Below are 13,552 nucleotides of genomic sequence, written 5' to 3'. Positions count from 1 at the left end.
TATCTCGCTCCGGAAATAGGTGGGGCTCCCATGGAAACATTTTGAAGACTTAGTTGGATAGATTTATGTTAAGTAGGGGTTATGGAGTCAGGGCGAGTAAATGAGGTGAAGTACCAGCCAGAATCTGATTGAATGGAAGCAATATTACAGCGACAAAGCCTGATGTGGGACTGGAAGATCCCATTGGTGGGGAGGGCCGGCCGGTGGTTGAAGTCAGTGTAAACTGAGTAGTGAGTGGGGCTGGGTATATTCTGTACGGATCCATCCACTGGGGCGATGGTGGTATTGTCACTGGCTTGGTAATCCAGAGGTCATCGATCGTCGTAAAAACCCATCAGGGTCACTAATATCCCTTTAGGGAAGGGGAAATCTGCCATCCTTGCCCCTGTCTGGCCTATATGCGGCTCCAGACCCCACTCCCCCAACACAGCAATGTGGTCGACTCTTAACTGCCCTCTCTGAAATGGCCGAACCAGACACTCAGTGCATCAAAAAGAAAACACACACGCCACCTGGAGGACAAATCACTAATTACCCCTCACCTCAGAATTGCTCTCAGCACATCACGGGAATCGATTCTCCGTTGACAACACATCCGGACAGAAGGTTTACCAGACTGATTCCTGGGGTGGCAGGACTCGTATGAGGGGACTGAGTTGGGTCGGATTGTATTCGCTGGAGTTCAGAAGAATGGGGAGGGAGCGGAATCTCATAGAAACTTATAAAATTCTAACAGGACTAGACAAGGCAGATGCAGGAAGGATGTTCCTGATGGTGGGGGTGTACAGAACCAGGGGTCACAGTTTGAGGATACAGGGTAGACCTTTCAGGACTGCGATGAGGAGGTATTTCTTCACCCAGAGAGTGGTGAGCCTGTGGAATTCACTACCACACAAAGCAATTGTGTGTTTTCAAGAAGCAGTTAGATGTAGCACTTGGGGCGAAGGGGATCAAAGGATTGTTGTGAGGAAGGCGGGATTGGGCTATTGAGTTGGACGATCAGCCATGATCATCACGACTGGTGGAACAGGCTCAAAGGGGCAAATGGCCTCCTCCTGCTCCTATTTTCTATGTTTCTATCAACATCTTTGTTTGGCTCTATCCCATAGTGGGCCATTTCCCTGGAGATTGGCTAAGGTGTTGGGGGCCATAGCTACCCACCAATAAGAGGATGGGACGGAACATTCCTGAATGCACAGAGTCCCTCCTCTCGAACATCTGGAGTCCTCAGTAGGACAGATCTAACTGTTAAACATTTCATAGGATCCATACAGTGCAGAGGAGGCCATTTGGCCGAATGAGTCTGCACCGACTCTCTGAAGGAGCATCCTACCTATGCCCACTCCCCTGCCCTATCCCCGTAACCCCACCTAACCTGCACATCCTCGGACACTAAGGGGTAATTTAGCATGGCCAATCCACCTAACCTAATCTTTGGACTGTGGGAGGAAACCGGAGCACACAGAGAAACTCACGCACACACGGGAGAACGTGCAGACTTCACACAGTCACGCGAGTCTGGAATCGAACTCGGGTCCCTGGTGCTGTGAGGTCGCATTGCTAGCCACTGTGACGCGGTGTTCTTCCAACTGTTTTCTGGTACAGTCTTCAGCTGAATTAAGTTTATTTACACTCTTACCTCTTATATCTTACCCCACAAGAAAAAAACAATTTCTCAAAATACTTTTTCATGTCCCGTCCCCCCCCCAAAAAAAGAATTACATCTTGCCCGAAAGGTGAATACAATGAAGTTCCAATTGGTCAGTTGGAGTCTGCCATTATGTCCTTTGTGGCCCTGCAACCTGTCAATCACTTGTCGGAAGTAATGGTCGCTGTCGAACTTGTTAATCGAAGCAAATCAAGTTTGGTCTCTGGGCAGTTTACGTACTCCTAACACATTTATATTGCCCTCCGATTTAATAGGCAGTGATGATGGATCTGCTTTGTTCTTAAAATAACCACCCTTTTTAATTATTAGAGTCCTGCCTTCCCAGGGTTTTTAAACATGTGCTGGTTTTGACTTTGAAAATCTGTACTCTAGATTGAGATCCCCAATTGCTGGCAAATCGGAGGCTCCTTGTGCTGCCAGCTGGAACGGGAGTTGAGGTGGTTACACCCACCTGAGGCCCAAGATTGTGGAGGGGCCGCAGGCCACAGGTGATTGACGGTTGGTTATGGATTGCAGTCAGAGGGAAGGGCAGGGGATGGCTTAGAGGCCCCATCCCCCCCTCCTGCTGTGTGGTCCCTTGATCAGGCACAAACTAAGCAAGGGACCCCCTGGGGAGGCCACTGGCAAACCTGCCAGGTTTTGCTGGGTGGCTTTCCGAGCATGCAGGAAACCATGTGTCCTCCGTTTGAACAGTGAGCCACCGCTAAATCGTGGTGGGCTCAGGGATAATGGGTGTCAATTGCCTCACTAAAGAATCTAATTAGAAACGTACAGCTGGGGATCTATTTAGTTTCTTACTTAATCGGGAGACGTTTCCCCGACACAAGGAGACTGTGGGGTCCCTCCCATAATTGTGGGCCTGGCCATCATGGTTCCTGCCATGTCGTGCTGCATAACATCCAGCCCACAGTATGGGCTTCCAACCCCCATTTGAGTGGGATCGGGGGTTCAGACACCCGCAGGGAAATTTCTGCCTCGGTAACATAGGGCAGAATTTTCCACTATTTGCACAGAGTGCTGGCTGAGGCAAGAAAGCAGATCGCAGGCTGCACAGCAGGCTTTTATCGCCACGTTTTACAGACTTCTGTTCCAAAACAAATCTCCCGGTGTGGTCTGTGCTGTCACGCCGGTGGGGTGGGGCCTAATAGAGCTGGCAACAATTTTTTTTAAATACACCCCCTCTCCCACCTCCCAACCCATAAGGGGAACCCTTCCCTACACACACAAGGGCAACCCCCACCCCCCGCCCCATGGATAAGGGGAACCCCATCCCCAATGGAGCTCCCCAGAGGGAGCCCCTAGTACAGAGATCCCTTCACCTTTTGCAAAAGCAGTTGTCAACCTCATCGACGTAACATCACGCTGGCGAGAGAGTAATTCCAAAATTGGGGCGGGGGAGGGGGGTGTGATACCCGGGAGGCCCTTGACTTATATTTATAATTTATTAAAATGAGATTTCCGACCTTTCTTGGGTGGGAATCTCGGGCGTCATTCTCCGACCCCCCAGCGGGTCGGAGAATGGCCGTTGGCCGCCGTGAATTCCGCCCCCGCCGCCCGCCGAAGTCTCCGAAGGGAGAAAAGTCGGCGGGGCGTCAATGGCGCCGCAGACCTCGGAGAATGGCACGGGTGGGCGCAAGGCAATGGATTTTGGGCCTGCCGATATTCTCCCGTCCAGATGGGCCAAAGTCCCGTCGACGTGATGACCGTTCACGTCGACGTAAATCAAACCTCCTTTCAATCGGCGTCAACCTGTGCTCAAGGTTTACGCCGACCAGCGTGGAGGTGGGTGACGGCCTGGGGGGTTGGGCGCTGGAGAGGCAATGGCGTGGCCGCAGTCTGAATGTGTGGGGGAGAGGTGTGTGTAGGGTTTTGTGTGTGTGTGTGCGGCGGGGGGGGGGGGGGGGGGGGGGGGGGGGTGGTTAGAGTGGGCTGGGCTCCGGGGGAGTGCCGGGAGGGGGGGTGAGTGCCGGGGAGGAGGATGGGGTCCGTGCCGGGGAGGAGGATGGGGTCCGTGCCAGGGAGGGGGGATGTGGGGGTCCGTGCCGGGGAGGAGGATGGGGTCCGTGCCGGGGAGGAGGATGGGGTCCGTGCCGGGGAGGGGGGATGGGGGGGGGTCCGTGCCGGGGAGGAGGATGGACGGATCCGTGCCGGGGGGGAGGATGGGGGAGTCCGTGCCGGGGAGGAGGATGGGGGGGGGTCCGTGCCGGGGAGGGGGGATGGGGGGGGGGGGGTCCGTGCCGGGGAGGAGTATGGGGGGGTCCGTGCCGGGGAGGAGGATGGGGGGGTCCGTGCCGGGGAAGGGGGATGGGGGGGTCCGTGCCGGGGAGGAGGATGGGGGGGGCGGGGTCCGTGCCGGGGAGGAGGATGGGGGGGTCCGTGCCGGGGAGGAGGATGGGGGGTCCGTGCCGGGGATGGGGGGTCCGTGCCGGGGAGGGGGTTGGGGGGGGGGGGTCCGTGCCGGGGAGGAGGATGGTGGGGTCCGTGCCGGGGAGGAGGATGGGGGGTCCGTGCCGGGAGGAGGAAGGGGGGTGTTGGGGGGGGGGGGGGTCCGTGCCGGGGAGGAGGATGGGGGGGTCCGTGCCGGGAGGAGGAAGGGGGGTCTGTGCCGGGGAGGGGGGGTCCGTGCCGGGAGGAGGATGGGGGGGTCCGTGCCGGGGAGGTGGGAATGGGGGGGGGGGTCCGTGCCGGGGAGGGGGGTGGGGGGGTCCGTGCCGGGGAGGAGGATGGGGGGGTCCGTGCCGGGGAGGTGGGAATGGGGGGGGGGTCCGTGCCGGGGAGGAGGATGGGGCGGTCCGTGCCGGGGTGGAGGATGGGGGGTCTGTGCCGGGGAGGGGGGATGGTGGGGTCCGTGCCGGGGAGGGGGGATGGGGGGGGGGGGGGGGGGTCCGTGCTGGGGAGGGGGGGTGCGAGGGCAAGCGAGTTGGTCCACCTGGCCAGGTGCCAGCCTCCAACAGTTGGACACATGCGGTCCATGCCACCTGGCTGGGGGGAGGAGGGGGTATGGGCAATGATGACATGTCGTCGCCCCCCCCCCCCCCACCAGGCCGTCATGTTTTCCGATCATCCAGCGATTTTGGCCGCCGTGGCGGCAGCCGCTAATGTCTATGTTGCCCTGGATGAGGAGGAGGAGGAGCGTGCCAGAGAGGCGGCGCAGGCTGCCGCAGAGGGGCAGGCGGCAGCCGCCCAGGCTGGAGGGACACCCGACCGACAGGACGAGGAGGGGGAGGAGGACGTTGCGGCCCCACGGCAACGGAGGCACCCAAGGGCGCCCCGTGTGTACCGGCCCCGGCAGTCATACCAGGACCTCACGGACCGGGAATGCAGGAGGAGATTCCGGATGAGGCGGGAAACCGTGGCACACATCTGCCACCTGTTGGCACACCTGTCACCGTGTGGCACCGGCGGGGGACACCCTCTCCCCGTGTCCGTCAGCCCTGAACTTTTATGCAATGGGGTCATTCCAGGCACCGAGTGGGGACCTGTCCGGCATATCGCAGACATCGGTGCATCCGGGCAGTGACAGACGCCCTTTATGCCATGGCGCACTGCTACATCCGTTTCCCTGTGGACCGGGCCAGCCAAGATGCCCGGGCCGTGGGCTTCTCTGCCGTGGCCGGGTTCCCCATGGTCCAGGACGCGATTGATGGGATGCACGTCGCCGTGCGGCCACCTGCAGATAACAGGGCCGTGTTCACCAATAGGAAGGGGACCTATTCGATGTACATACAGGTGGTCTGTGACCACCGCATGATGATCCTGCACGTCTGCGCCCGGTACCCGGGCAGTGTACACGACTCATACATGTTGTCACGGTCATGCACCCCCGGCATGTACGAGGGACGCCATCCCCGGCTGAGGGGCTGGTTGCTGGGCGACAGGGGCTACCCATTGCGATCGTGGCTGATGACGCCTATAATGAGGCCATGCAATGAGGCGGAGAACCGCTACAATGATGCCCATGTAGCGACAAGGGGAGTGATAGAGAGGTGCTTTGGCGTGCTGAAGATGCGTTTCAGGTGCCTGGACCTCTCTGGGGGCGCCCTCCAGTATCGGTCAAATAGGGTCGGCCGCATCATTGTGGTGTGCTGCGTCCTGCACAATATAGCCCAGCAGAGGGGCGATGTGCCGCAGGCAGAGGAGGGCGGAGTGGAGGAGCAGCAGGAAGAGGCGCAGTCCTCCCCAGATGAGGGGGATGGGGGCAATGGTCAGGCCAGACGGGCTAGACATGGGCGGGTGGCTGTCCACCGTTACCGGCTGGGCTTGCGGGCACGGGACAGGCTGATAGCCGCCCGCTTCACTGACTAGATGGGCGTGGCAATCGGGTTGTATGGCCGCAGACCGCACACCATGGCAACAGCCGACCACCCACACACCCCACCCATCCACCCACCCAGCACCCTCACCCCCCTCCCCAACCCCACCCACCCCACCCGCATGCACACCACCCCCCCATTGCCGATCCACCTGCGGCACAACGGCCGGGCTCACACAGTTGCCGGTGGACGCGTGTCTATTGCAGGCCATGGAGGATGATGACAACCCGCCCTGCGATGAGCTCCTGGCTCCACATCGTTGGACTATGTCTGACCCATGGCCACAGTACCACCATCCACCCGGACCATCCATGCATGCGGCTGTGACACTGCAGCGCACGGTCCCGTCCTCTGCCCGGGGGGATGTTGATGGCGGCCCAGGGGGAAGGGGGCAGACTCACCTGGGGCTGAGGCAAGACCACCCCTCACACACACACTTGCGCTCAACGTACATGACACCCCCGCACGCTTTGGACAGAGCACAAAGGCAGCTTCTGTAGGTGTAACATTGACTTTAATAACCAAAGGAGTTCATGCACGTGCCCTAGCCCCTAAAACTCATCTGTGCCCTGCACCCATGCCAACTTACTCAGTGTCTAATTGTTTGGCCTTACGGGCCCTTTGACTACGTCCACGTGGTTCCCCAGACGGCACAGCAGAACTGGAGGTGGACTCCTGTGATTCCTGCCCTCTGACACGGGATCCCTTTGGCGGCCGTTTCCTGGGGCGTCCTGGCCTAGATGGGCCAGGCTGCGGCCCGGGTGACTGGGATGGCGAGCTGCCAGCCTGTCCTGCCCGTTGCCCACCAGATGCACCTGGGACGGAAGGGGGGGGAGTCCGAGGTGTCGCGGTGTTCCGGGACCTCCCCTACAGGGGGACCCGGGACGGACCACAGCACCTCCTCCTCCCTTGGGGTGCCCGATGGCCCCCAGGCCTCTACATGGGTGGGGGATGCGAACGGACTGGCTATCCGACGCCCCCCCGACATCTGGCGCTGCCAGTCCTGGAGGCCCGTGCTGGTATCGACAGGGGTCTGCAGGTTTGCAGCCATGGAGCTCAGGGGATTGGCAAACACTGTCTGTGACTGTGCGAAGCCGGCTCGCACATGGCCAATGGCGCCGATGCCCTCAGCGATAGCCTGCTGAGATTGGGCCATGGCCTGCTGAGACTGGGCCAAGGCCTGCAGAGACTGGGCTATGGACTGTTGAGACTGGGCCATGGCGTTGAGTGCCTCTGCCATCTGCCGCTGGCGCTGGCTCATGGCCTCCTGTGAGAGGGCAGCCATGTCCTGGCCCACAGGCGCCGCCTGCACGGAAAGCCCCAGGCCTCGCAAACCGCTCCCCATGTCTGACACCGTCGCACCCATTGCCTCCACCGCGGCGCCACCCGTGCGGTGTCGGCCTGGGTGGCACGCATGACCGGCACCACTCCCAGCTCCTGGACGCGGGTGGACTCCTCCACCTGCGACTGCAGCCGCCGCAAGCCGGCCGTCACCCTCTTCGCTTGTCTCCAGTTCGGTGGTTGCATCGGATCTATGGGTGGGTGTGGTAACTCCAGGAACCCGGGATCCATCTGGGCGGCAGATGTTCGCTTGGGCTGGGCTGCCCTCCGACCGCCCGGCCCCTCTGCTGCTCCTACCTCCACCTGCTGTACCGGGACAGCTGTGTTGTGCGCACCAGTGAGTGTACTCTTCAATACCCTCTTAATAGCAAGTAGTTTTCATCACGGAAAAACTACTTATCGTTTCCAATTAATTGGTCTGATTTTAAATTGAGTTGATAGGAATGGTCACACTGATTCATTCAATGCAAATAGATGCATCTCGTTTTAGTATGGCTGAAAATAAGCAGGATCTTCTTTTCTCCATCTTACCCAATACGCAACCAATTCCCAAGCCTAAACTCCCAACTACTTCAACTCCAAATCTGCCTTGTTTGCAGTGCAGCATGATCATAACTAGACACTTGGATATCACCTACAGGTAGTGTATAATCATGTATAGTGCATTATAGAGGGCACCTTTGCAAAATATGATTGCCCTTCCTTGAGAGAAATTTGGGACAGCACGGTAGCCTTGTGGATAGCACAATTGCTTCACAGCTCCAGGGTCCCAGGTTCGATTCTGGCTTGGGTCACTGTCTGTGCGGAGTCTGCACATCCTCCCCGTGTGTGCGTGGGTTTCCTCCGGGTGCTCCGGTTTCCTCCCACAGTCCAAAGATGTGCAGGTTAGGTGGATTGGCCATGATAAATTTCCCTTAGTGTCCAAAATTGCCCTTAGTGTTGGGTGGGGTTACTGGGTTATTAGGGATAGGGTGGCGGTGTTGACCTTGGGTAGGGTGCTCTTTCCAAGAGCCGGTGCAGACTCGATGGGCCGAATGGCCTCCTTCTGCACTGTAAATTCTATGATTCTATGATAATTCTATGATACCAGACGCCTCATCACTAAAGTGCCCAACCGAGGTGAGTGTTTCTGCGATGGTGGAGGGTGTTGGTGACAGCAGTGGCGTTGTGTCGTGCTCTTCGTCCCACTCTGAGTCCATGGCACTTTGGGGTGGGGGTTCGTCTCCACCCATCCATTCTGTGTCACTGTCCGGTATTTTGTTTTCCTGGGTAGTGCTGTCCCGGGTAGGGGTGTCCTGGGTAGTGGTGTCCTGGGTAGTGGTGTCCTGGGGAGTTGTGTCCTGGGGAGTGGTGTCCTGGCTCAGCTGTGACGGGGGCCTGTGGCTGCCCCTCTCGTCGCTGGGTGGCACTCGCCTGCGTCGTCGCACCTGCACGAGACGGGGGCGTCGTCTCCCTGTTGCTCCAGGTCTCTCTGTCTCCAGTGGTCTCCAAGGGACATCCTGCGGGCGTCGCATGCCGGAGGGTCTGGGTCTCTCCGTCTCCTGTGGTGTGCGAGGGGCATCCTGCGGGCATCGCATGCCGGAGGGTCCGGGTCTCTCCGTCTCCCGTGGCCTCCGAGGGGCATCATGCGGGCGGTCTGCATCTGCGGGGATGGGTGCCTCGACGTTTGCTCCTGCGATACACAATGAAGCATGCATGGTTAGACACACAGGTGATATGGGGGAGGGTGATATAGGCGAGGGGGGATATGGGGGCGGGCTGTCGGTGGCTCACTTACTAGTACGCCCCCGACCTCTGCATCAGCAACCTCCCGGTCCTCAGGTCCGCCAGCCAGTTCCAGGGCCATTTCCTCGTGTTCGGTCAGTGGCCTCTCATCAGCGGGGCCTCCTTCAGTCCTCACATGCTCCTTATTGTTGTGTGCGCGTTTCTCCTGTGGGGGGCGGGGGGAGGGGGGGGGGTGGTGGCAGGGGTAAAAGGCAACAGTGTTAGACAGGTATATGAATGCACGCCATCGGTTGCGCGTGTATTGCAGAGGTTAAGGTTAGGGCTGGATTCACTTGGGGAAATGGGGGAAGGCGGATATGGGGGAGGGGGGATATGGGGGATATGGGGGAGGGGGGACATGGGGAGGGGGGATATGGGGGAGGGGGGGATAGGGGGGATACGGGGGAGGGGGGATACGGGGGAGGGGGGATATGGGGAGGGGGGATATGGGGGAGGGGGATATGGGGGAGGGGGGATATGGGGGGTATGAGGGAGGGGGGATATGGAGGATATGGGGGAGGGGCGATATGGGGGAGGGGGATATGGGGGAGGGGGATATGGGGGAGGGGGGATATGGGGGAGGGGGATATGGATATCGGGCAGGGGGGAGGCTCACCCTGGCTGCTCTGACGAGGTCGTTCACCTTCTTGTGGCACTGGGTGCCTGTCCGTGGTGTCAGGGCCACAGCGGTGACGGCCTCTGCCACCTCCCTCCACAGACGCCGGCCGTTCCGCGCCGTCGTGAACCTCGACGGCGTTCACGACGGCGCGGCCACTTCGGCGTGGGGGTGGAGAATCCCGCCCATGATTTCTCTGGCAAGATTCTTGTTTTTTGAGTTTCGTGAGATTTTGTGCCGTTTGGCACTTGCAGCGAACACAGGTGCACAATGTCAGAAAATAAAAGGTCAATATGGTCAGTTCGAATTTAACAAAAAGTGCAAAATCTGGAATATTATTTGGACTGCACCATGATTTGCAACTACAGTAAAAGTAAAACTCTGATCCCTGACAAGACAGATATACTTTTAAATGCGGATTGAATTTCCCAGACCAAACCAAAGAATTGTATGATAGGATTTCACGTTTTAAGACTTTACTGTAACAAACAAACTAAAATCAACTAACCAAACTAAAATCAATGACTAAACATTATCTGGCAGGCAGCTAATACACTAAGCTAAAGAAAAGGTATTCCTTATTAACTTTTTAACACAACCAAGAACCCTAGCTATGTTTATACATAATTTTGCACACAGCAAATATTTAATCTCATATTTTGGCACAATTTGTATGTGTATTTATCCCCCTTTTAATTTGAATGGTACAATTTTAAAATGATCCAGCAGACAAGATAAACGTTAGTTATTACAAAACTACTGCTGCAAGTTATTTAAGTAAAATTGATAAAATTATGAACTAAAAATTCAGATACAAAGATTAAAATGCAGGGAAAGGAAAAAGATACTTAAAGATGAGATTTCAAATCAGTCTCTTTGAATTAGCATTGTGGGATTGTTGCTCAAGTCCCTTTATTCTGAAGTGAAGGGGTTGAAACTTTTGGTTTCGCAGCTGCGGTGGCTTCTGCAGTCGACCAGTCAATGGTTGCCTTTTTTCAGGTGGACTCAGCCGTTCGGCAGGTTGTTGCGGGAGAGAAAGAGAGAGATATGGGGCGGGATTCTCCATTTCGCCGGCTGGTCAATGGGGTTTCCCATTGTGGGGCAGCCCCACGCCATCGGGATACCCCCGGACTGCCAGCAAAATGAAGAATCCCGACGGCGGAGAATTCAGCCCAGGGTTTCCTATTCCTTACTAATTCTTCAGTTACAGCGCTTGTAGTTTTCTTGAACTCTTTCAGCAGAAGAGCAGTTGATTTCTTAATGCCTTCCTCTTTGTCCTCCCTTAGCCAAGAATCCCCTCATGTTAGTTCTCAGAGCTCTTCCTAGGGTTCTGCACAGAAAGTGGCTGTTCTCAAACAAACTTTATGTAGTTCCAAACTGTAACTTGATTGCTATGTTAGTTTTGATGAAGCAAAGAAGTTAATTATGCTGAGGTCCTGTGCAGTCCCTTCCTGGCTCCTGTTCCCTCATAAGTAAGAGGGCTTTTAGGGGTGGCACTTGGCACAGTGGTTAGCACTGGGACTATGGCTCTGAGGACCCGGTTTCGAATCCCGGCCCTGGGTCACTGTCCATGTGGAGTTTGCACATTCCTCCCCCCTGTCTGCGTTGGTTTCACCCCCACAACCCAAAGATGCGCAGGCTAGGTGGATTGGCCACGCTAAATTGCCCCTTAAGTGAAAAACTAATAATTGGCTACTCTAAATTTATTTAAAAATTTTAAAATAAAATAAAATAAGTAAGAGGGCTTTTCACAACTTTTTAGAAATCAATGAGCATTGGTGGAGGGGCTTTGCATTTTTAACAACTCTTTAATAACAGCTCTAGTGATACAAGTCTAGCAAGGTTTGAACAAACACTGGAAGTCTGTCCGTACTTGCATTTTTAAAAAAGCTTCAAAATGCAATGTGAAGGTTTGAAAACAGAAATGTTCATTTAAAAATAGTTGTCCTTTAAAAATAGTTGTCCATTAAAGTCCGTAATATCATAATTCCAAACATTTGGGCAGCACGGTGGCACAGTGGGTTAGCCCTTTGCCTCAAGGTGCCGAGGTCCCAGGTTCGATCCCGGCTCTGGGCCACTGTCCGTGTGGAGTTTGCACATTCTCCCCGTGTTTGCGTGGGTTCCGCCCCCACAGCCCAAAGATGTGCAGGATAGGTGGATTGGCCACACTAAATTGCCCCTTAATTGGAAAAAATGAATCGGGTACTCTAAATTTTTTTTTAATTAAAATAATTCCAAACATTTGTAATTTAAAAATCCCAAGCTCCTCCCAGTTTTAGTCAGATCTCTGATCACTGCCCCACCAGGGTGAATTTTCCAGTGTTCACCTTTCACTCAATCTTCTGAGCATAATTAAATGGACTTCCAGTAGCAAGGGTACCCTCTGGTGATTCCTTGGTTTTTACTCACCACTATTTCTTCAAACAAGAGTTCTGTCCTCAACAACTCCCTGCTTGGTGATGAACTCTAAACCGTCCTTTTCTTTTGCCTGGTAAGCGGCACAACAGGGTGGCTGAATCGCGCCTGAAATATTTGTTATTGCACTGAAAGACTTTTAAAATTATGTTACACTTTATTTTGCTTTTAGGATTTGAAACCTGGTAATTTGGCTATAAATAAAGACTGTGGTTTGAAGGTAATTGATTTTTTTTGACTGGTTGTAAATGTATGTTGCTTTGTCTAATATCCAGAAGTTTCAAGTGGAATTTTCTCCATTTGGTAACTTTAAATTTCAGTTAGTTTAACTGAATAATGTAATATGGTTGTAGACTGATAGAAGAGTACAGAGATCTATTGGCTTCATTTATATTTTTCCATTATTTAAAAAAAAGACCTTGAATTACCCAGAAAGAAATGTTTCAAATTGGATCTGCATATTTTTCTGACACTGTGTAGATCATTGACTTCGGCCTTGCTAGACACACGGATTCGGAGATGACGGGGTATGTGGTCACACGGTGGTACCGTGCACCTGAGATCATCCTGAACTGGAGGCACTACGCTCAGTCTGGTGAGTCCCCTTAATGCTTAATTGCAAAAAATAATTTATTCCCCGATTCAAAGTAGTTCCGCCGTGGCACGTGTAAAGTTTATTTTGTATAAATGTTTAAAATACATTGCTATAACTAAATAAGGTGAGAACTAAATGCTGGAAATACACAGCAGATCAGTCAACACCTGCAAACACAAAATACTACAACAGCTTATATTCAAATAGCACCTGTAATATATTAAACATCTCGAGGCGCTTCACAGGACTGTTACAAACAAAATTCGACACCAAGCCACGTAAAACGATGTTAGGGAATGTGAGCAAAAATATGGACAAAGAGATATGTTTTAAGGAGAATATTAAAGAAACAAAAAGAGAGGGGTGGCATCTGGGGAGGCAGTTCCAGGCCTTAGGGCCTTGGCAGCAGAAAACACCAATCGTGAAGTGCTTAAAATCAAGAATTCTCAAGAGGCCAGAATTAGAAGAGCGCAGTTATCTCGAAGGATTGTTGGGCTGGAGGGGATTGCAGGGACGGGGAGGAGAAAGGCCATGGAGGGATTTGAAAACAAGCCTGAAATTTTCAAATCGAGGCGTTGCTTCATCTGGAGCCAATGTAGGTTAGCGAACAGAGTGGTCAAGAACAAACAGGGCTTGCTTTGGTAGGTTATGGGCAGCAGAGTTTTGTGAAAAATGTGGAATGCCAGCCTGGCGTATGCTGGAATAGTAAAGTCTATGAACGAAAGACTGTGTAATAGTTTAGGTGTGAAACCCTTCTGTTTTTTTTTTGTTTTTTTAAAACTGAAGAGTACCCGGTTCATTTTTTTCAATTAAAGCGCAATTTAGCGTGGCCAACCCAC

The 13,552-nt window shown here is 54.4% G+C and overlaps 1 protein-coding gene across 4 annotated transcripts in view; it reads left to right on the top strand.

The window, feature by feature from the left end:
- The window catches only part of LOC140393834 (mitogen-activated protein kinase 13-like), a 106,769-nt gene that overhangs the window by 50,843 nt on the left and 42,374 nt on the right, over positions 1-13,552 (top strand). For all 4 annotated transcript variants that reach the window (XM_072480342.1, XM_072480345.1, XM_072480343.1 and 1 more), the window contains 2 exons: positions 12,291-12,338; positions 12,599-12,713. In XM_072480342.1, coding sequence (XP_072336443.1) covers positions 12,291-12,338; positions 12,599-12,713 — 163 coding nt within the window. The remainder of the gene's footprint in view (positions 1-12,290; positions 12,339-12,598; positions 12,714-13,552) is intronic.

Source organism: Scyliorhinus torazame, chromosome 17 (assembly GCF_047496885.1).
Source record: "Scyliorhinus torazame isolate Kashiwa2021f chromosome 17, sScyTor2.1, whole genome shotgun sequence".
Lineage (NCBI taxonomy): Eukaryota > Metazoa > Chordata > Chondrichthyes > Carcharhiniformes > Scyliorhinidae > Scyliorhinus > Scyliorhinus torazame.
This window is presented reverse-complemented; position numbering and strand designations above follow the sequence as displayed.